Source organism: Stomoxys calcitrans, chromosome 3, assembly GCF_963082655.1.
Source record: "Stomoxys calcitrans chromosome 3, idStoCalc2.1, whole genome shotgun sequence".
NCBI lineage: Eukaryota > Metazoa > Arthropoda > Insecta > Diptera > Muscidae > Stomoxys > Stomoxys calcitrans.
In genome coordinates this window covers 191538276-191558521 of record NC_081554.1, presented here as the reverse complement: position 1 = coordinate 191558521, position 20246 = coordinate 191538276, and the positions used below count along the sequence as shown (strand labels likewise).

Here is a 20246-nt window from a genome sequence, read left to right as displayed (position 1 = left end):
ACGGACTTGGCTAGATCGACATAAAACGTCGCGACGATTAAGAATATATATACTTTATGGGGTCTCAGACGAATATTTCGAGTAGTTACAAACACAATGACGAAATTAGTATACCCCCCATCCTATGGTGGAGGGTATAAAAAGGAAGTGGAAGGCCCTAACACGACTCACTGCCCGAAATTTCGGCGACATCGGACAATAAATACACCTTTTATCAAACCAAGATCTTAAATCAAGAGATCGGTCTATATAGCAGCTATATTCAAATTTGGACCGATCTGGGACAAATTGAAGAAGGGTCTCGAAGGCTCTTACACAACTCTTTGTCCTAAATTTCGGCGACATTGAATAATAAATGTGTCTTTTATGGGCCCAAAACATTAAATCGAGAGATCGGTCTATAAGGCAGCTATATTCAACTCTGGACCGATCTGACCCAATTTAAAAAAGGATGCCGAAGGCCCTAACACAACTCACCGTTCCAAATTTCGGCAAAATCTCACAAAAATTCACCTTTTATGGGCACAAGACCTTAAATCGAGAGATAGGTCTATATGGCAGCTATAATCAAATCTGGACTGATCTGAGCCAAATTGAAAAAGGATGTCGGAGGCCCTAACACAACTCACTGTCCCAAATTTCAGTGAAACCGGACAATAAATGCGCCTTTTATGGGGTCAAGATCTTAAACCGAGAGATCGGTCTATACGGCAGCTATATCTAAATTTGGACCGATCTGCGCCAAAAAGCATGTCGAAGGGCCTAACGAGTCTCACTGTCCCAAATTTCTATAAGGCAGCTATATCCAAATCTGAACAGATCTGAGCCAAATTAAAGAAGACTGTCAAAGGACCCAACAAAACTCACTGTCCCAAATTTCAGTGACATCGGCCATTAAATGTGCCTTTTATGGGATCAAAACCTCAAATCGAGAGATCGGTCTATATGGCAGCTATATCCAAATCTGGACCGATCTGGGCAAAATTGCAGAAAGGTGTCGAAGGGCCTAACACAACTGACTGTCCCATTTACAAAAGAAATTTTCACAGTGAAAACTATCAAAAGAAGTTTTCACAGTGAAAATTTACTAAAGAAATTGTCACAGTGAAAATTTACTAAAGAAATTGTCACAGTGAAAATTTACTAAAGAAATTGTCACAGTGAAAATTTACTAAAGAAATTGTCACAGTGAAAATTTACTAAAGAAATTGTCACAGTGAAAATTTACTAAAGAAATTGTCACAGTGAAAATTTACTAAAGAAATTGTCACAGTGAAAATTTACTAAAGAAATTGTCACAGTGAAAATTTACTAAAGAAATTGTCACAGTGAAAATTTACTAAAGAAATTGTCACAGTGAAAATTTACTAAAGAAATTGTCACAGTGAAAATTCACTAAAGAAATTGTCACAGTGAAAATTCATTAAAGAAATTGTCACATTGAAAATTTACTAAAGAAATTGTCACAGTGAAAATTTACTAAAGAAATGTTCGCAGTGAAAATTTACTAAAGAAATGTTCACAGTGAAAATTTACTAAAGAAATGTTCACAGTGAAAATTTACTAAAGAAATGTTCACAGTGAAAATTCACTAAAGAAATTGTCACCGTGAAAATTTACTAAAGAAATTGTCACAGTGAAAATTTGCTAAAGAAATTGTCACAGTGAAAATTTACTAAAGAAATTGTCACAGTGAAAATTTACTATAGAAATTTTCACAGTGAAAATTTACTAAAGAAATTTTCAAATTTAAATTTTCAAAAATCTACTAAAGAAATTGTCACAGTGAAAATTTACTAAAGAAATTTTCAAATTTAAATTTTAAAAATTTTACTAAAGAAATTGTCACAGTGAAAATTTACTAAAGAAATTGTCACAGTGAAAATTTACTAAAGAAATTTTCACAGTGAAAACTATCAAAAGAAGTTTTCACAGTGAAAATTTACTAAAGAAATTGTCACAGTGAAAATTTACTAAAGAAATTGTCACAGTGAAAATTCACTAAAGAAATTGTCACGGTGAAAATTCATTAAAGAAATTGTCACATTGAAAATTTACTAAAGAAATTGTCACAGTGAAAATTCACTAAAGAAATTGTCACAGTGAAAATTCATTAAAGAAATTGTCACATTGAAAATTTACTAAAGAAATTGTCACAGTGAAAATTTACTAAAGAAATGTTCGCAGTGAAAATTTACTAAAGAAATGTTCACAGTGAAAATTTACTAAAGAAATGTTCACAGTGAAAATTTACTAAAGAAATGTTCACAGTGAAAATTCACTAAAGAAATTGTCACCGTGAAAATTTACTAAAGAAATTGTCACAGTGAAAATTTGCTAAAGAAATTGTCACAGTGAAAATTTACTAAAGAAATTGTCACAGTGAAAATTTACTATAGAAATTTTCACAGTGAAAATTTACTAAAGAAATTTTCAAATTTAAATTTTCAAAAATCTACTAAAGAAATTGTCACAGTGAAAATTTACTAAAGAAATTTTCAAATTTAAATTTTAAAAATTTTACTAAAGAAATTTTCACAGCGAAAATTTACTAAAGAAATTTTTACAGCGAAAATTTACTAAAGAAAATTTTACAGCGAAAATTTACTAATGAAATTTTCACAGTGAAAATTTAATAAAGAAATTTTCACAATGAAAATTTAATAAAGAAATTTTCACAGTGAAAATTTACTAAAGAAATTTTCAGAGTGAAAATTTACTAAAGAAATTTTCAGAGTGAAAATTTACTAAAGAAATTTTCAGAGTGGAAGTTTACTAAAGAAATTTTCAGAGTGGAAGTTTTCTAAAGAAATTTTCAGAGTGAAAATTTACTAAAGAAAATTTCAGAGTGAAATTTTACTAAAGAAATTGCCGCAGTGAAAATTTAATAAAGAAATTTTCCGAATTAAAATATTTTAAAGTTTATTTCTCAGTTAATTTTTCATGCTGAATAATTTTAGAGTGAAAATTTCTCTAGTAAATATTCATTTGGAAATTTTCCTTTAAAACTTTAAACTCAGAAAATTTCCTTATAAAATGTTTATGTTCCATTGGTGAATTTTTACTGTGAAAATATTTTTTTCCACTCACCTGTTCAATGACCGTTGTGTCCTGCAATATTTTGGATGTCTTTCTTATCAAATTACTCGCTGTGCTTGGCACTGGACCTAAAATACCACTCTCGGCAAAATATTTCTGGGCTGCATGAAAATTCGAGTCATCCGTTGCTACCCCACCTGTTGTTGTTGGGGATCCCTGGGCGCCTGGCAACCGTTTCGATGGCAAAAGGGGACTATTCAAAATTCCCGATTTGGCCGCACTGCTACTGTTGCTCAAGGGAGATTTGAGCAATGTGGGCGATTTGATATCCACCGACTTTTCCGAGTCCGAGGTGGAACCTCCCGAATCTATTTCATGTGATCTTTGCAGTAGACGACGTCTTTGCTGTGTGGATCTGGTGGCTAAGGGTGAATCGTGAGGTCTTCGTGTTTCACACAAAGGCGAATGTTTAGGAGAAATTTTCACCAAGATATCTGGATGAACGGCCACATCTAGCACATGATATTGCCCTATATTGGGCGAGGAGGATCTTTTGGGTTGTTTGATTTCGACACGACCACCACGCGATGTTATCACAGTTTCTTGCGATTGTTGCTGTGGACTGAGTAGATGCTGCAAGGACTCTCGCGAAGGATGTTTATTTTCATCGGTGAATATGAAGTCGGTGTCGGGATGCGAATAGGATTGAAAAAGTTTCTTAGATTTTTGCAATGATATTTCCGATTTGCGAGCAATCGGCAAAGGTGAAGATCTGGGCGAAGCACTGCAATCGGTACCAGCCGTAGGTGCAGGTGATGAGATTCGCGGTATATATTGGGGTTTGGAACGTGCAAACGACGCGAGCTCCGTATCTTGACTAATAGCTGCTTGCTTGGGTAGACTTGATGCTGCTGCTGGTGGTGGCGGTGCTGCTGCCGTTAAACTTTTCGATGTCTCTCCGCACACATCGCCCGAAGGTGAGAGCAGTTGATTATCAAAGCTAGCCGTAAGACTCTCATCTCGCGATAGATAAGCCGATGTGGCTGACGATGTTTGGGTTGAAAGAGAATAGATACCCGACGAACTGGTTAACTTAAGGCCTCCTGCCCCATCCGATATGGAGGAGGCCAGTGAAGATTCCGTATTGGAGGAGGGTGATATGGACAAATGCATAGATTGATGGTAATGATGTTGTTGCTGCTGCTGCTGTTTTTGCGGTGCATTGGAATTATGTATGGTGGCTGTTGTTGTTGCCCTGTTCGCCGTTACATTTAAACAGTTATCAATTGAAATTGCACGTGAGCCACCACTGGCTGCCGCAACGACTGCTGGCCCCATAGGTGGTGGACTAATGGGTACCATGGTTCTTGTTGTTACCTCTCCGCAATTGCATTTGGCAAATAGACTGCCACATGTGTGACTTTTGCGGAATTTCATGCGAAAGTTGCTGGCCCTGGAGGCGCCCATTGAACTAAGCCCGGCACGTGTGGATGTCATAATCGAAGATGAGGAGCATGGCGAGCCCCCTTGTGAGCCATAGGATATTGGTGTGGCCCTACCAAAGGTTTCCTCCTCTCTATGATCATCATCCTGAGATCGAGATATACTCAATTTGGGATTACGTTGGGCAGTCTCTTCCAGCAGTTGAGTCTCCTTCGCTGGAGGCTCAGCTGAATATGGCATTTGATGTTGGGGTATTTGCAAGGTGTTGGCCAAGGAGCTAGGAGTTTGTGAGTGTATGGTTGCAGTAAGCCCATCGCCGGCATATTCTTTGGTTTGTTTTTGTATTTCTAGATTTTCTTTGAATTTGCGAGATTCTTCCATTAAATCGGAAACTGTGGCAATAATGGTTTCGCTGGGACTAGCAGATTTCATAGCCATTGGAAAGAAGGAGGAAGGAACTAAGAATCAAAGTGTGTGTAATAGAAGTTTTTGTTTAAATAAAAGCAAACATCTGAAATGAGAAGAAGTAAGAAAAGAATTAGAGATGATTTAGAAAACACTTTTATGGAAAAATATATTTTTAAAAACTTTTATATAAAAAAAAAAATAATAAAAATTTTAAATTTTTGTTTTCAAAAGTTTGGAAAAAATTAAACTTCATGGGAAGCGCTTTTAAAAGTTTAGATTCTTTAGAAAAATGCATATTTTGCGAAATCTAGATTTTTTAAAAAATTTCACCATAAATACAAGAAAATTTCACCGAAGTATATATTTTTTTTTAGGAAATTTCGTCAAAATTTGATTTTCATAGGAAGTTTTATCCGCAATTGGATTTTCATAGAAATTTTTCAAAATTTGATTTTCACAAAACATTTCGTTGAAATTTGATATTAATAGAATCCGATATTGTCCGGCTGCAGAGCATAGGGTGATCTATTTCAAATAGAACAAGAGGGTGCTAAGTTCAGCCGTGCCGATTTTTATATACCCTCTATCGTGGATCGCATTGGTCGAGTGCTTTGCGCGTCAGCTCTTTTTAAGCAAACAAAGAATAATGGATAAGAATTGTTATGCTATTGGAGCTGGCTATAGGCCGATTCAGACCATGTTCATGGAAAAAGTCGTTGTAAGAAAAAACGGATAACAATTACGCCCTCTAGAGGCTTAAGAAGTCAAGATCCCAGATCAATTTATATGGCAGCTTTATAAGAGCAGTTGTTAGACGTTATGACTTCCTGCAAAATGTCACCCAAATCGGAAGAGAATTGCGCCCTCTAGTGGCTCAAGAAGTCAAGATCCATGATCGGTTTACATGACAGCTATGTCAAAACATGAACCGATATAGCCCATTTACAATTCCAACTAACCTACACTAATAAGAAGTATTTTTGCAAAAGTTTAAGAGGCTAGCTTTACTCCTTCGAAAGTTAGCGTGCTTTTGACTGACGGACGGACGCACATGGCTAGCCCGACTTAAAATGTCATGACGATGGTGTTTTGAGGTGTTACAAACAGAATGACGAAATTAGTATACCCCCATCCTATGGTGGGGGGTATGAAAACAAAAAGCCTTTTTTAAGTGAGGCAGAAAATGTGTTTTTGCTTTGTTATAGCATTTGACTTGATATCAAACTCACAGAAAATTTCGTTGAAGTTTGATTAACATAGGAAATTTCGTCTACAATTTATTTTCATAGTAAATTTCGTAGAAATTTGATTTTCTAGGAATTTTTGTAGAAATTTGATTTTTACGGAAAATTTCGTCGACATTTGATTTTCTAGGAAATTTCGTCGAAATTTGATTTTTACGGAAAATTTCGTCGAAATTTGATTTTTTACGGAAAATTTCGTCAAAATTTGATTTGCATAGAAAATTTCTTCGAAATTTGATTTTTATAGAACATTTCGCCGAATTCGATTTTCATAGAAAATTTCGTCAAATTTGATTTTCATAGACAATTACTTTGAAGTTTGATTTTCATGGAAGATTTCGACGAGTAATGATTTTTACACAAATTTAGAATTGGTCATAGAAAATTTCACCGAAATTTGATTTTCATAGAAAAATTAGTCTATGTTTAATTTTCACAGAAAATTTCTTCAAAAAAATCATATTCACACAAAATTTTATCTAAATTCGATTTTCATGTAAATTACCGTAAATAGTGACTTTTATAAAAACTAGCCGAACCGGGCCCGCTCCGCTGCGCCTTCTTTAACTCTCTACTATATTTTTAGAGTGGGGACTCGGCTATAAAAGAAGGTCCCTTATCGTTGAGTTTAAACTTGAATGGGAATCGAGCGGCCACCGGCACTTTGAAATGACTGAAATTAGTTTACAGGGTGCGTACCCCAGTTTAGGGCGTACCCCAAAACACTTGGCTCCAAAATTGGATATCAATCTCGTTTTCTACTCTCAAATACTTTTCATTTGAGTCCCATATTGACATGAACTTCGAATATATATCTGTTTAGAGGAATTTTGTGGTTGGGGGCCCGCTGAATATTTGGACCCAAATTTTAATACCATATTCGTTTTCTGGTCTCCACTACCTTTCATTTGCTACCCTTTTGTGCCCATCGGACCACTTTCGGATATGGGTGGCGTTTTTGGGTAAGGGGGAGGGTCCTCCTCCACCCGATATCTAAAAATTATTTTGCCTATGTTTCCTTCCAGACTAACGTACACAATCTATGAAAATTTTGAGAAAATCGGTTCAGCCAAGTATCATATAGTCATAAGAGGTCTAATGGCGTTCTTGAGGTGTGGCGACCAGATTCGAAATCTACTCCCGAAAACCTTTCATTTGAGCCCCATATTGAAATGAACGTCCAATATGTCTGTTTGGGGGAGTTTTGGGGCTTTGGCGGCCCGATGGGTACTTAGTCTCAAATTTTAAAACCATATTCGTATTCTACTCTCCAATACCTTTCATTTGATACCTATATTGTCTCGATCGGTCCACTTTTGATTTTGGTTGTGTTTTTGGCATAAGGGGGAGGGTCCGTCCCCCTTCCGATACCGAAAAATTATATAGCCTATGTTCCTTCCAGACCAACCTACACAATATGTGAAAATTTCGAAAAAATCGGTTTTGCCATTTTTCAGTCTATACAGAACAAACAAACCGAGTCCCATAGTAGTCTGTGATTGGCTAATGGGCCCATTTTGAGCGTTTTTGTGGAGGTGGGGTAACTCACATGAATTTGTATGCCAGATTCGTCATCTACTCCGTCATACTTTTCATTCGATACCCATATTATCCTTATCGGTCTACTTTTGATTTTGGATGGTGTTTTTGGGGTAACGGTGGAGGGTCCGCCCCTTCCGTTATCAATAAATTTTGAAGCCTATTCCTACTTCCTGACCATATTCGCAATCTACTACCGAATACCTTTCATTTGAGTCCCATATTGTGATGATCGTCAAATAAACGTATTTTAAGGGGTTTTGGGGTTGGGGCGGCCCCCAGGTACTTGGACCCAACTTTTATTATGAAATTCGTACTCTACTCTTGAATACCTTTCAAAGTAACTGAATTTTATATATAAGATTGGTTTAAGATTTAAATTTCTTCGAAAATTTCGTCATAATTGGATTTTCGCAAAAAATTTCACTTTGAATTGAAACTTTGGTCAAAATTTAATTCCCAAAAAAAAATAAAACAAAACTTAATTTTCATATAAAATTCATTGCAATTTAGTTCTCGTTGAATCATGATGAATTATGTCAAAATCAAATATCGGGGTTTCTGTAAAATTTTGATAAAAAAAAACAAAAACTTTCAATTTCCATATTAAACCCTAGTTTTGATTGTTTCAGAATTTGTTTGTTAAATCCATTATGCCCCTTAAACTATTTATGAAAACGCCCTCTTGGCTCCATAGATACAATGTAAAATACCAAATTTGAATTTCCAAAAAATTTCTTCACTTAAATGTGGCCTTTAGGTAAGACCGATTGTATCAGCTCGAAGAAAAAACGGTCTCAACAATAGAACTGTGAAAAACATATCATAAATAACACTGATATGTTAATTAAAGCAAATATTATTTCGACAACAACAACAACAAAACAACAACAACAGCAATCGGCCGGCTAACGCAGCAGATCGTTTGAAATGTCAACAAACAAACAAGAAAAAAAAATCTCCAACTCATTTCAAATGCGAATTTAAATTTAAGTTTCGTTATCGGTGTGATTTAAGTTCGCAAAATGACAACAGAAAAAAAAACACAAAAACAATTTCTGCGACATCTATTTTTAGCTGTCACACAATGCGTCTTCTACATTGTGCTGCTTACTCGTGCCAGAGAACTAAAAACCTCGATATATCGGGCCAAAGATCTCTTAAGCGGGGAGGGGGCTAGAAGCTAGACTTCCAAAATATGTTCAAAGTGTGAATAAAGAACGTAGCAAACAAAGTTGTCGTTGAAAAGACCGAAATACAAGAGAGAGAGAGTAGGTTTATCATGAGGCTTAGAAGAGGGTAAAATGCAAAATGAACTAAAATACATTTTAAAAAAATATGGTGAAATTGGAATTAAAAAAAATATATATATTGTATATATATTATTTCCAACATAGAATAAAAATTGGGTGTTAGTGGAAAACTTGTATCAACTTTCTTTTCGCAAAAAATTTCCTAAATTTTTTAGAATTTCTTATGAAAACTGGATTATTGAAGAACATTTTGATAAAAACTAGACTTTAGAAAGAAAATCAAATAAAATTTGACTTACGAAGAAATAATAAGCAAATTATAAGTTCATAGAAAAAAAAAAAAATCTGGTAATTTTGAAAAATAATTCCAACAATAAAAAATTTCTTCAAAATTTTGCCTCCATGCAAAGTTTTATAAAAAACAAGTAAAAGCGTGCTAAGTTCGGCCGGGCCGAATCTTATATACTCTCCACCATGGATCGCATTTGTCGAGTACTTTCCCCGGTGTCTCTTTTTAGGCAAACAAAGGAAAGGATAAAAAAAAAGAATTGCTATGCTGTTAGAGCTATATCAAGTAATGGTGCGAATTGACCATAATGGAGTGAATGTTGGAGACCATGTAAAATTTCAACCAAATCGAATAAGAATTACGCCCTTTAGGGGCTCAAAAAGTAAAATAGGGAGATCGTATTATAGGGGAGCTGTATGAGGCTATGGAACGATTCAGAACATATTTGACACGTATTTTGAAGGTCATGGAAGAACCCGTTGTACAAAATTTCACCCAAATAAGATAATAATTGCGTCCTATAGTGGTTCAAGAAGTCAAGACCCCAGATCGATCGATATGGCAGCTATATCAGGTTATGAACCGAACTAATGAACTAATCTTAGTACAATTATGAACTAATCTTAGCACAGTTGTTGAAAGTCATAACAAAACACCTCACGCAAAATTTCAGCCAAATCGGATAGTAGTTGCTCCCTGTAGAGGCTCAAGAAGTCAAGACCCAAGATCGGTTTATATGGACCGATTTGAACCATTCTCAATACAGTTGTTGGAAGTCATAACAAAAAAAGTCATGCAATATTTCAGCCAAATCGGATAGGATTTACTCCCTGTAGAGGCTCAAGAAGTCAAGACCCCAGATCGGTTTATATGACAGCTATGTCAGGTTATGGACCTATTTGAACTATTCTTAGCACAGTTGTTGAACGTCATAACAAAACACCTCATGCAAAATTTCAGCCAAATCGGATAGGAATTGCGCACTCTAGACGCTCAAGAAGTCAAGACCCCAGATAGGTTTATATGACAGCTATATCAGGTTATGGACCGTTTTCAACCATACTCAGCACAGTTGTTGGAAGTCATACTAAAACACTTCATGCAACATTTCAGCCAAATCGGATAGTAATTGTGCCCTCTAGCGGCTCAAGAAGTCAAGATCCCAGATCGGTTTATATGGCAGCTATATCGAAACGTGGTCATGGTCATTTGTTGACCGATTTTCTTGAAATTTTTTATGAACGATTTTCTCTTGACTCTCAATATTACTGGTTCAATATATCGGTTCAGATTTGGATATAGCTCCTATATATATGCTCGTCATTTGTTAACCGATTCTTTCTATTTTTCCTAAAAATCGGTTCAGATTTGGATATAGCTCCCATACATACCTTCGTCCGATTTGCAGTAATACAGCAATAAAATGGTCATTTGTTGACCGATTTTCTTGAAATACCGTTGGAACGATTTGCTCTTGGCTCTCAATATTACTGGTGAATTTTATAAAAATCGGTTCTGATTTGGATATAGCTCCCATATATATTTTCGTCCGATATGCTGTGATACAGGAATAAAATGGTCATTTTTTAACCGATTCTCTCGAACTTCGGCAGGAAGGATTTTCCTCTAACTCTCGATATAACTGGTGAATTTCATAGAAATCGGTTCAGATTTAAATTTAGCTCCCATGTATATGTTCGTCAGATTTTGGGTAATTTGTTTCCATTTTTCAACCATAGTTATTACATAACCTAATAACCTATCTGAATACATCCGCCGAGGTCCATCAAAATTGGTTCAGAATTATATATAGCCCACCTTTTGTATTTATAGGGTAGTTGTAGGGTATTATAAAGTCGCCACGGCCCGACTTTTGCCTTTCCTTACTGGTTTTAACAATTATTTCAACATTAAAAAAACTGTTCTTCAAAATTTTGTATCTCACATATGTAGCCAGCATTAGGGATGGGATAACCACCGCTGAAAAGTTTTCTAATGCTCTCGGCAGGAGTCGAACCCAAGTGTTGGGCGTCATAGGCCCAACACTTGGGTATCCATAGATGAGAATTAACAGAACCACCGTCGTAAACATGGCGTGTACAGATGTTGTTTTCAACTTGTTCTTATAGAGTTGCAACAGAGTATGAAATTCCTATCTGACACTTTCTGGTCGATAATCCCGCCTAGGTCCTCGATCTCTGAAAAGAGCATTAACTCTACCCCTTACCCGTTTCTTAAAACGCCCTACTTTCGTTTCTTGGCGAAAACGCATCAGCTCAGACTTGTTGGGGTTTTTTCAGAGCTCATTAGTCTTCTCCCATCCAGTGAGCATTCTTAACGCAAGGTCCGTAATAGTTGAAAAAAGGGCGGCTAGAGTGAGAACGACATCATTCCCGTAGGCAACGACTTCCATTCCTTCCTCCTTTAAAGGACTTGAGAATATCATTGATAACTTAACTTTTGTTGGCCATTACAGAAAATTTATTCCTGTAGCCAAACGTAAAAAAGATTTCCAAGCGTCTTGATCTTCGGCACTCCTTCTCGAATCTCTGACAGCAAGTTTCAAGATGTCTGTCTCGACTGGTCACTCGATCGGGGATATAACCGCATTTTGCGGAATAGCTCTAGTTACAATCTTCCTCCGCTGATTATTCATTGATAATCCAGCCTTTCTGCATTGTATAGATCCAATTCAAAAGTAGATAATGGATCCTCTTGTCCTCCACAGAGTTGGACCTGTTGGACTTCAACTTGACGTTATGAAAAGCCCCTTTTATGTCCAAGAAGGCCGCCAAGGTGAAGTCGTCTTCCCCAAATTCCGTTGAATGTATCTAACAGCGTCATGAAGAGCACCATCAGCTGGTCGAATTTTAAGGTGGAGTCACATATCAAGCGAAGAGGAGCTATTCGGTAATATCCATATTGTCCGAATCGGTCAACAAGTCCGATTGCTGAGTTTTGGGATGGGGCGTTCCTCCAGCACACTTTATTTTTATACCCTCCACCATAGGATGGGGGTACACTAATTTCGTCATTCTGTTTGTAACTCCTCTAAATATTCGTCTAAGACTCCATTAAGTACATATGTTCTTGATCGTCATGACATTTTAAGTCGAACTAGCCTGTCCGTCCGTCAAAAGCATGCTAACTTTCGAAGGAGTAAAGCTAGCCGCTTGAAATTTTGTGCAAATGCTTTTTATTAGTGTAGGTCGGTTGGGGTTGTAAATGGACCATATGGGTCCATAGTTTTATATTATCCAAAAACTATGCTGAGAATGGTTGAAATTGGTTCATAACCTGATTTAGCTGTCATATAAACCTATGTGGGGTCTTGACTTTTTGAGTGTCTAGAGGGCGCACTTCATATCCGATTTGGCTGAAAATTAGCACAACGATTTATGTAATGACTTCCAACAACTGTGTTAAGTAAGCTGATATAGCTGCTATATAAACCGATCTTGGATCTTAACTTCTTGAACCACTAGAAGGAAAAATTCTTATCCGATTTGGCTGAAGTTTGGCATGAGGTGTTTTATTATGACTTCCAACAACTGTGCTGAGTATGGTTGAAATTGGTTCATAACCTGATTTAGCTTTCACATAAACCTATGTGGGGTCTTAACTTTTTGAGTGTCTAGAGGGCGCACTTCATATCCGACTTGGCTGAAATTCAGCACGACGTGTTATGTTATGACCTCAAACAACTGTGCTGAGTATGGTTGAAATCTGTTCATAAACTGATATAGCTGCTATATAAACCGATCTTGAATCTTGACTTCTTGAGCCACTAGAGGGCATTATTCTTAACTGTCCCAAATATGGTTTAAATCGATCCATAACCTGATATAGCTACCGTATGAAACGATCTGGGATCTTGACTTCTTGATCCTCTAGAGGACATAATTATTATCCGAAGTGGCTGAAATTTTTTACAACGGCTTCTTCCATGGCCTTCAACATACGTGTCAAATATGGTTCGAATGGGTCTACGGCCTGATACAGTTCTCATATAAACCGATCTCTCTATTTTAATTCTTGAGCCCTTAAAGGGCTCCAGCGTTCAATTAAATTATGGTCCGATTCGGACCATAATATAGTACCAATTTTATAGCAATTCTTCTTTTTATTCTTTGTTTACCTAAAAAGAGATATCGGCGAAAGAACTCGACAAATGCAATCTATGGTGGAGGGTAAATAAGGTTCAACCCGGCCGAACTTAGAACGCTTTTATTTGTTTAAACAATTTTTTGTTTTTAAGTTAGCATTAGATTGCAAAAAAATTTTGTTTGAATCGTCTCCGAAATCTGCGGTTTATGAAAATGTTGAGGGAAAGGCTCTTCCCACTTCGAATATAAAGACATTTTATACTGCGGCACGCCGTTCGGATTCGGCTATAAAAAGGAGGTGCTTATCATTGAACTTTAACTAGAATCGGACTGCACTCATTGACATGTGAGAAGTTTGCCCCCGTTCCTTAGCGGAAAGTTCATGGGCAAAATTTGCATTTGCTTTGGTTAAAGCCTAAAAGCATGCTTTGCTTTTATTTGCATCAATTTGAATTAACGATTTCCAACAGATTTATTTATGCCGCCTAGAAGTATGCTTTGGATTTATAATTTTTCGCTAATCAACGAATTTTAAAGCCGTTTCTACTGTTAATGACATTTCTGGCAAATTTATCTTAACTTAATGAAAATCTAAAATTTTTAAAACCCACCATCCAAGGATGGGGGTATATTAATTTTGTCATTCCGTTTGAAACACATCGAAATATCCATTTCACATCCTATAAAATATATATATTCTTGATCGTCGTAAAAATTCATGTTGATCTAGCCATGTATGTCCATCTGCCGGTCTGTCTGTTGAAATCAACATACAGTCTTAAAAAAATAGAGATACTGAGCTGAAACTTTGCATAAATTCTTTTTTTGTCCATAGGTAGGTTAAGTTTGAAGATTGGCTATATTGGACTATATCTTGATATAATCCCCATATAGACCTATCAGCCGATATAAGGTTTGAGGCCTATAAAAGCAACATTTATTATCCTATTTGGCTGAAATTTGGGACAGTGAGTTGTGTTCAGTGCTAGATCAGTTCAGATTTGGACATAGCTGCCATATAGACCGATATCTCCATTTAATGTCCTGGGCCCATACAAGGCGCATTTATTGTCCGATTTCGCCGAAATTTGGGACAGTTGAGTTGTGTTAGGCTCTTCGACATTTTTCTGCAATTTGGCCCAGATCGGTCTAGATTTGCATATATCGGCGATATAGACCGATCTCTTGATTAAAAGTCTTGACCCCATAAAAGGCCCATTTTTATATTCCGATTGGATATAGCTACCAAAAATTACCAATATTTTGTTCTACAAAATTGAACAATGACTTATTAGGCCACTTAATGTCCGTGCCGAATTTGGTCCAAATCGGAATATATATCGATATAGCTGCTATGGGGACAAGTTAACCACCACCACGATATCATTTCTCTGAGTATGAGAGCAGCGTAAATATCGAATGGTGAATTTCAGTTTCACGCTGGCTTGCCAGAATTGCAGAGCGACTGCTGGCCGAGCATCCAAACAACTGAGCATCCAAACAAAGGGTGAGGAGAGTTCAGTTATGGCAGCCGACTAAGTAACATTCTCATAGAGAACGATCGGAATGCGAAGCTGGCCTCACTTTTGTTGAAATGAGCATCCATACAAAACCGAGGCCAGTTTCGTCGTTTGATCGTTCTCTATGAGAATGTTTCTTGGTCGGCTGCCGAACTGAACTCCGCTTTCGGTATTTGCACTGCTCCAATACTTTGAAACGTAGAGCATGAGCAGATTAAGTAAAGAATGGGAGAAATGATATTGCGGTGGTGGTTAACTGGCATAAATTATGCATTTTTCACCGGATTATGACGAAAGCTGGTTTACATATATACCCGAGGTGGGGAGGTGGGTGGGGCACGCTTTTTTTTTTTGTTTTTATATCACCATACCCTTTTCGATTTTTGTTTTCGAGGTTACTTTCTTTTAGTATTTAGAGCGCACAACAAGCTGATTACTGGCTAAGGTGTATGTGGCATGGGGCGGATTAATATCTGCACCCTCTTTTCAACCTAACCCTACCCTTAAATTAATTTTCGGTGCTAAAATTTGTCTATAAAATCGACAAATTAATTTTCGGTGCTAAAATTTGTCTATAAAATCGACAGTATTGCATTAAAGTACTTCAAATTAATGAGCGTGGAAACTAATCATTTGATAAATGTTTTTTATTCAGCCAAGCACGCGATATTTGCCAAATGTAGTCTTTTTACAATAATACAACATTTGTTTGTGTGTCTCTTAGTTGATATGTCTGTCGTTTATGTTACACGGTAAGTGTTACAATTAATCAAACATTAGAAAGTTAATGACAAATATTTGCCTAACACACTCTTCATTGGGGGTGGCAGATTACAAGGGCTATTCGACTTTATGAAGGGATGACCTCGTTTATTGTTATGAGTATGGCAGATGTTAGGTGAAAGGCTTTTCGTTGTCTATCACTTATGTGTCTGTATGTAAATGTTCCAACTAGGTGACTTACATACTAAGACACATATTTGCCGACTTGTCATTTTCGGTTTTCCAATTGTTTGAACTTTATTTCTGTACGAATTTTGTTTGGCATGCAATCGAGGTCGTTTTTTGTTTCTCTCTCCCTGGACAATTTAAGTCAAATGAAAAATAAGGCACGTTTCTTTGTGGATAATACACTCGAAGAAAATTGGGTGTGAGTTAGACATTGAATAGTGTACAAAAATGGCACGTTCAGTTACCCGCTCATTCGTCTGGCTGTTCTTACACCCTTCCAGAATCAATAAATTTGGCAAATGTTGTAACTTTTAATATTTTGTGGGGTGGGGGGTTGCTAAAACTTAGTCCTCCCCCCAGAGGCCTCTCTACGCTAATGGTTCCAGGCAATAGTAGCCAAAAATATGTGAGCGTGATGTATTGAAAGAAAATAGTTTCACCAATGGTATACAAAGAAAACCCATATTTTTTAAATGAGACTATGCATTTGAACTGTTAAAGGATTTTTTTGTCGTTTGTGAAATATTGGAACAGTACCTTTAATAGGGAGCTTCTCCGGCTATATTTAATCTCTACCTTTTCGAAGAGATTCAAAGCCCTTTCACTTAAAAGATGTTTACCTATCACAACTTAATGTTCCACACCGTCACTGATTTCATACAACTATTACAACTTATAACTAGCCTGAATAAACCTTGCATTTCCTGCAGACCTTGCTTTACCGGTGTACAGTTTTTGTTATGTCCAATGACACTTCTACATTTCCCAATGACCAAAAAAACAACAACGAAAAAACTTAATAAACGCTTACACTCAAGGTCATGTATATTTACTGTATGTTTTACAAATGATGGCGAAATATTCTCGTGACATAAGTTCTCTTAATTTCTTTCGTTTTATTCGAAATAATTTCCGTTTTTTTGCATTGGCCTTGGTATGGCTTCAAGAAGGGTAATTCTGGCAATGTATTTTTAGCACAATTATAAAGGAGTGCAAAAAGGTAATGGTAACGGTTTATTAATTCAATATATTCACTTTTTATTTTGTTTATTAAGTTTAGTTTAGTTTAGTTTAGTTTAGTTTAGTTTAGTTTAGTTTAGTTTAGTTTAGTTTAGTTTAGTTTAGTTTAGTTTAGTTTAGTTTAGTTTAGTTTAGTTTAGTTTAGTTTAGTTTAGTTTAGTTTAGTTTAGTTTAGTTTAGTTTAGTTTAGTTTAGTTTAGTTTAGTTTAGTTTAGTTTAGTTTAGTTTAGTTTAGTTTAGTTTAGTTTAGTTTAGTTTAGTTTAGTTTAGTTTAGTTTAGTTTAGTTTAGTTTAGTTTAGTTTAGTTTAGTTTAGTTTAGTTTAGTTTAGTTTAGTTTAGTTTAGTTTAGTTTAGTTTAGTTTAGTTTAGTTTAGTTTAGTTTAGTTTAGTTTAGTTTAGTTTAGTTTAGTTTAGTTTAGTTTAGTTTAGTTTAGTTTAGTTTAGTTTAGTTTAGTTTAGTTTAGTTTAGTTTAGTTTAGTTTAGTTTAGTTTAGTTTAGTTTAGTTTAGTTTAGTTTAGTTTAGTTTAGTTTAGTTTAGTTTAGTTTAGTTTAGTTTAGTTTAGTTTAGTTTAGTTTAGTTTAGTTTAGTTTAGTTTAGTTTAGTTTAGTTTAGTTTAGTTTAGTTTAGTTTAGTTTAGTTTAGTTTAGTTTAGTTTAGTTTAGTTTAGTTTAGTTTAGTTTAGTTTAGTTTAGTTTAGTTTAGTTTAGTTTAGTTTAGTTTAGTTTAGTTTAGTTTAGTTTAGTTTAGTTTAGTTTAGTTTAGTTTAGTTTAGTTTAGTTTAGTTTAGTTTAGTTTAGTTTAGTTTAGTTTAGTTTAGTTTAGTTTAGTTTAGTTTAGTTTAGTTTAGTTTAGTTTAGTTTAGTTTAGTTTAGTTTAGTTTAGTTTAGTTTAGTTTAGTTTAGTTTAGTTTAGTTTAGTTTAGTTTAGTTTAGTTTAGTTTAGTTTAGTTTAGTTTAGTTTAGTTTAGTTTAGTTTAGTTTAGTTTAGTTTAGTTTAGTTTAGTTTAGTTTAGTTTAGTTTAGTTTAGTTTAGTTTAGTTTAGTTTAGTTTAGTTTAGTTTAGTTTAGTTTAGTTTAGTTTAGTTTAGTTTAGTTTAGTTTAGTTTAGTTTAGTTTAGTTTAGTTTAGTTTAGTTTAGTTTAGTTTAGTTTAGTTTAGTTTAGTTTAGTTTAGTTTAGTTTAGTTTAGTTTAGTTTAGTTTAGTTTAGTTTAGTTTAGTTTAGTTTAGTTTAGTTTAGTTTAGTTTAGTTTAGTTTAGTTTAGTTTAGTTTAGTTTAGTTTAGTTTAGTTTAGTTTAGTTTAGTTTAGTTTAGTTTAGTTTAGTTTAGTTTAGTTTAGTTTAGTTTAGTTTAGTTTAGTTTAGTTTAGTTTAGTTTAGTTTAGTTTAGTTTAGTTTAGTTTAGTTTAGTTTAGTTTAGTTTAGTTTAGTTTAGTTTAGTTTAGTTTAGTTTAGTTTAGTTTAGTTTAGTTTAGTTTAGTTTAGTTTAGTTTAGTTTAGTTTAGTTTAGTTTAGTTTAGTTTAGTTTAGTTTAGTTTAGTTTAGTTTAGTTTAGTTTAGTTTAGTTTAGTTTAGTTTAGTTTAGTTTAGTTTAGTTTAGTTTAGTTTAGTTTAGTTTAGTTTAGTTTAGTTTAGTTTAGTTTAGTTTAGTTTAGTTTAGTTTAGTTTAGTTTAGTTTAGTTTAGTTTAGTTTAGTTTAGTTTAGTTTAGTTTAGTTTAGTTTAGTTTAGTTTAGTTTAGTTTAGTTTAGTTTAGTTTAGTTTAGTTTAGTTTAGTTTAGTTTAGTTTAGTTTAGTTTAGTTTAGTTTAGTTTAGTTTAGTTTAGTTTAGTTTAGTTTAGTTTAGTTTAGTTTAGTTTAGTTTAGTTTAGTTTAGTTTAGTTTAGTTTAGTTTAGTTTAGTTTAGTTTAGTTTAGTTTAGTTTAGTTTAGTTTAGTTTAGTTTAGTTTAGTTTAGTTTAGTTTAGTTTAGTTTAGTTTAGTTTAGTTTAGTTTAGTTTAGTTTAGTTTAGTTTAGTTTAGTTTAGTTTAGTTTAGTTTAGTTTAGTTTAGTTTAGTTTAGTTTAGTTTAGTTTAGTTTAGTTTAGTTTAGTTTAGTTTAGTTTAGTTTAGTTTAGTTTAGTTTAGTTTAGTTTAGTTTAGTTTAGTTTAGTTTAGTTTAGTTTAGTTTAGTTTAGTTTAGTTTAGTTTAGTTTAGTTTAGTTTAGTTTAGTTTAGTTTAGTTTAGTTTAGTTTAGTTTAGTTTAGTTTAGTTTAGTTTAGTTTAGTTTAGTTTAGTTTAGTTTAGTTTAGTTTAGTTTAGTTTAGTTTAGTTTAGTTTAGTTTAGTTTAGTTTAGTTTAGTTTAGTTTAGTTTAGTTTAGTTTAGTTTAGTTTAGTTTAGTTTAGTTTAGTTTAGTTTAGTTTAGTTTAGTTTAGTTTAGTTTAGTTTAGTTTAGTTTAGTTTAGTTTAGTTTAGTTTAGTTTAGTTTAGTTTAGTTTAGTTTAGTTTAGTTTAGTTTAGTTTAGTTTAGTTTAGTTTAGTTTAGTTTAGTTTAGTTTAGTTTAGTTTAGTTTAGTTTAGTTTAGTTTAGTTTAGTTTAGTTTAGTTTAGTTTAGTTTAGTTTAGTTTAGTTTAGTTTAGTTTAGTTTAGTTTAGTTTAGTTTAGTTTAGTTTAGTTTAGTTTAGTTTAGTTTAGTTTAGTTTAGTTTAGTTTAGTTTAGTTTAGTTTAGTTTAGTTTAGTTTAGTTTAGTTTAGTTTAGTTTAGTTTAGTTTAGTTTAGTTTAGTTTAGTTTAGTTTAGTTTAGTTTAGTTTAGTTTAGTTTAGTTTAGTTTAGTTTAGTTTAGTTTAGTTTAGTTTAGTTTAGTTTAGTTTAGTTTAGTTTAGTTTAGTTTAGTTTAGTTTAGTTTAGTTTAGTTTAGTTTAGTTTAGTTTAGTTTAGTTTAGTTTAGTTTAGTTTAGTTTAGTTTAGTTTAGTTTAGTTTAGTTTAGTTTAGTTTAGTTTAGTTTAGTTTAGTTTAGTTTAGTTTAGTTTAGTTTAGTTTAGTTTAGTTTAGTTTAGTTTAGTTTAGTTTAGTTTAGTTTAGTTTAGTTTAGTTTAGTTTAGTTTAGTTTAGTTTAGTTTAGTTTAGTTTAGTTTAGTTTAGTTTAGTTTAGTTTAGTTTAGTTTAGTTTAGTTTAGTTTAGTTTAGTTTAGTTTAGTTTAGTTTAGTTTAGTTTAGTTTAGTTTAGTTTAGTTTAGTTTAGTTTAGTTTAGTTTAGTTTAGTTTAGTTTAGTTTAGTTTAGTTTAGTTTAGTTTAGTTTAGTTTAGTTTAGTTTAGTTTAGTTTAGTTTAGTTTAGTTTAGTTTAGTTTAGTTTAGTTTAGTTTAGTTTAGTTTAGTTTAGTTTAGTTTAGTTTAGTTTAGTTTAGTTTAGTTTAGTTTAGTTTAGTTTAGTTTAGTTTAGTTTAGTTTA

The 20246-nt window shown here is 33.7% G+C and overlaps 1 protein-coding gene across 3 annotated transcripts in view; it reads right to left on the bottom strand.

Moving 5' to 3' along the window:
* The window catches only part of LOC106080489 (uncharacterized), a 99967-nt gene that overhangs the window by 20586 nt on the left and 59135 nt on the right, over positions 1–20246 (bottom strand). For all 3 annotated transcript variants that reach the window (XM_059364814.1, XM_013241869.2, XM_013241870.2), the window contains exon 2: positions 3091–4993. In XM_059364814.1, the coding sequence (XP_059220797.1) occupies positions 3091–4920 (1830 nt within the window). In that variant the 5' untranslated portion in view covers positions 4921–4993. The remainder of the gene's footprint in view (positions 1–3090; positions 4994–20246) is intronic.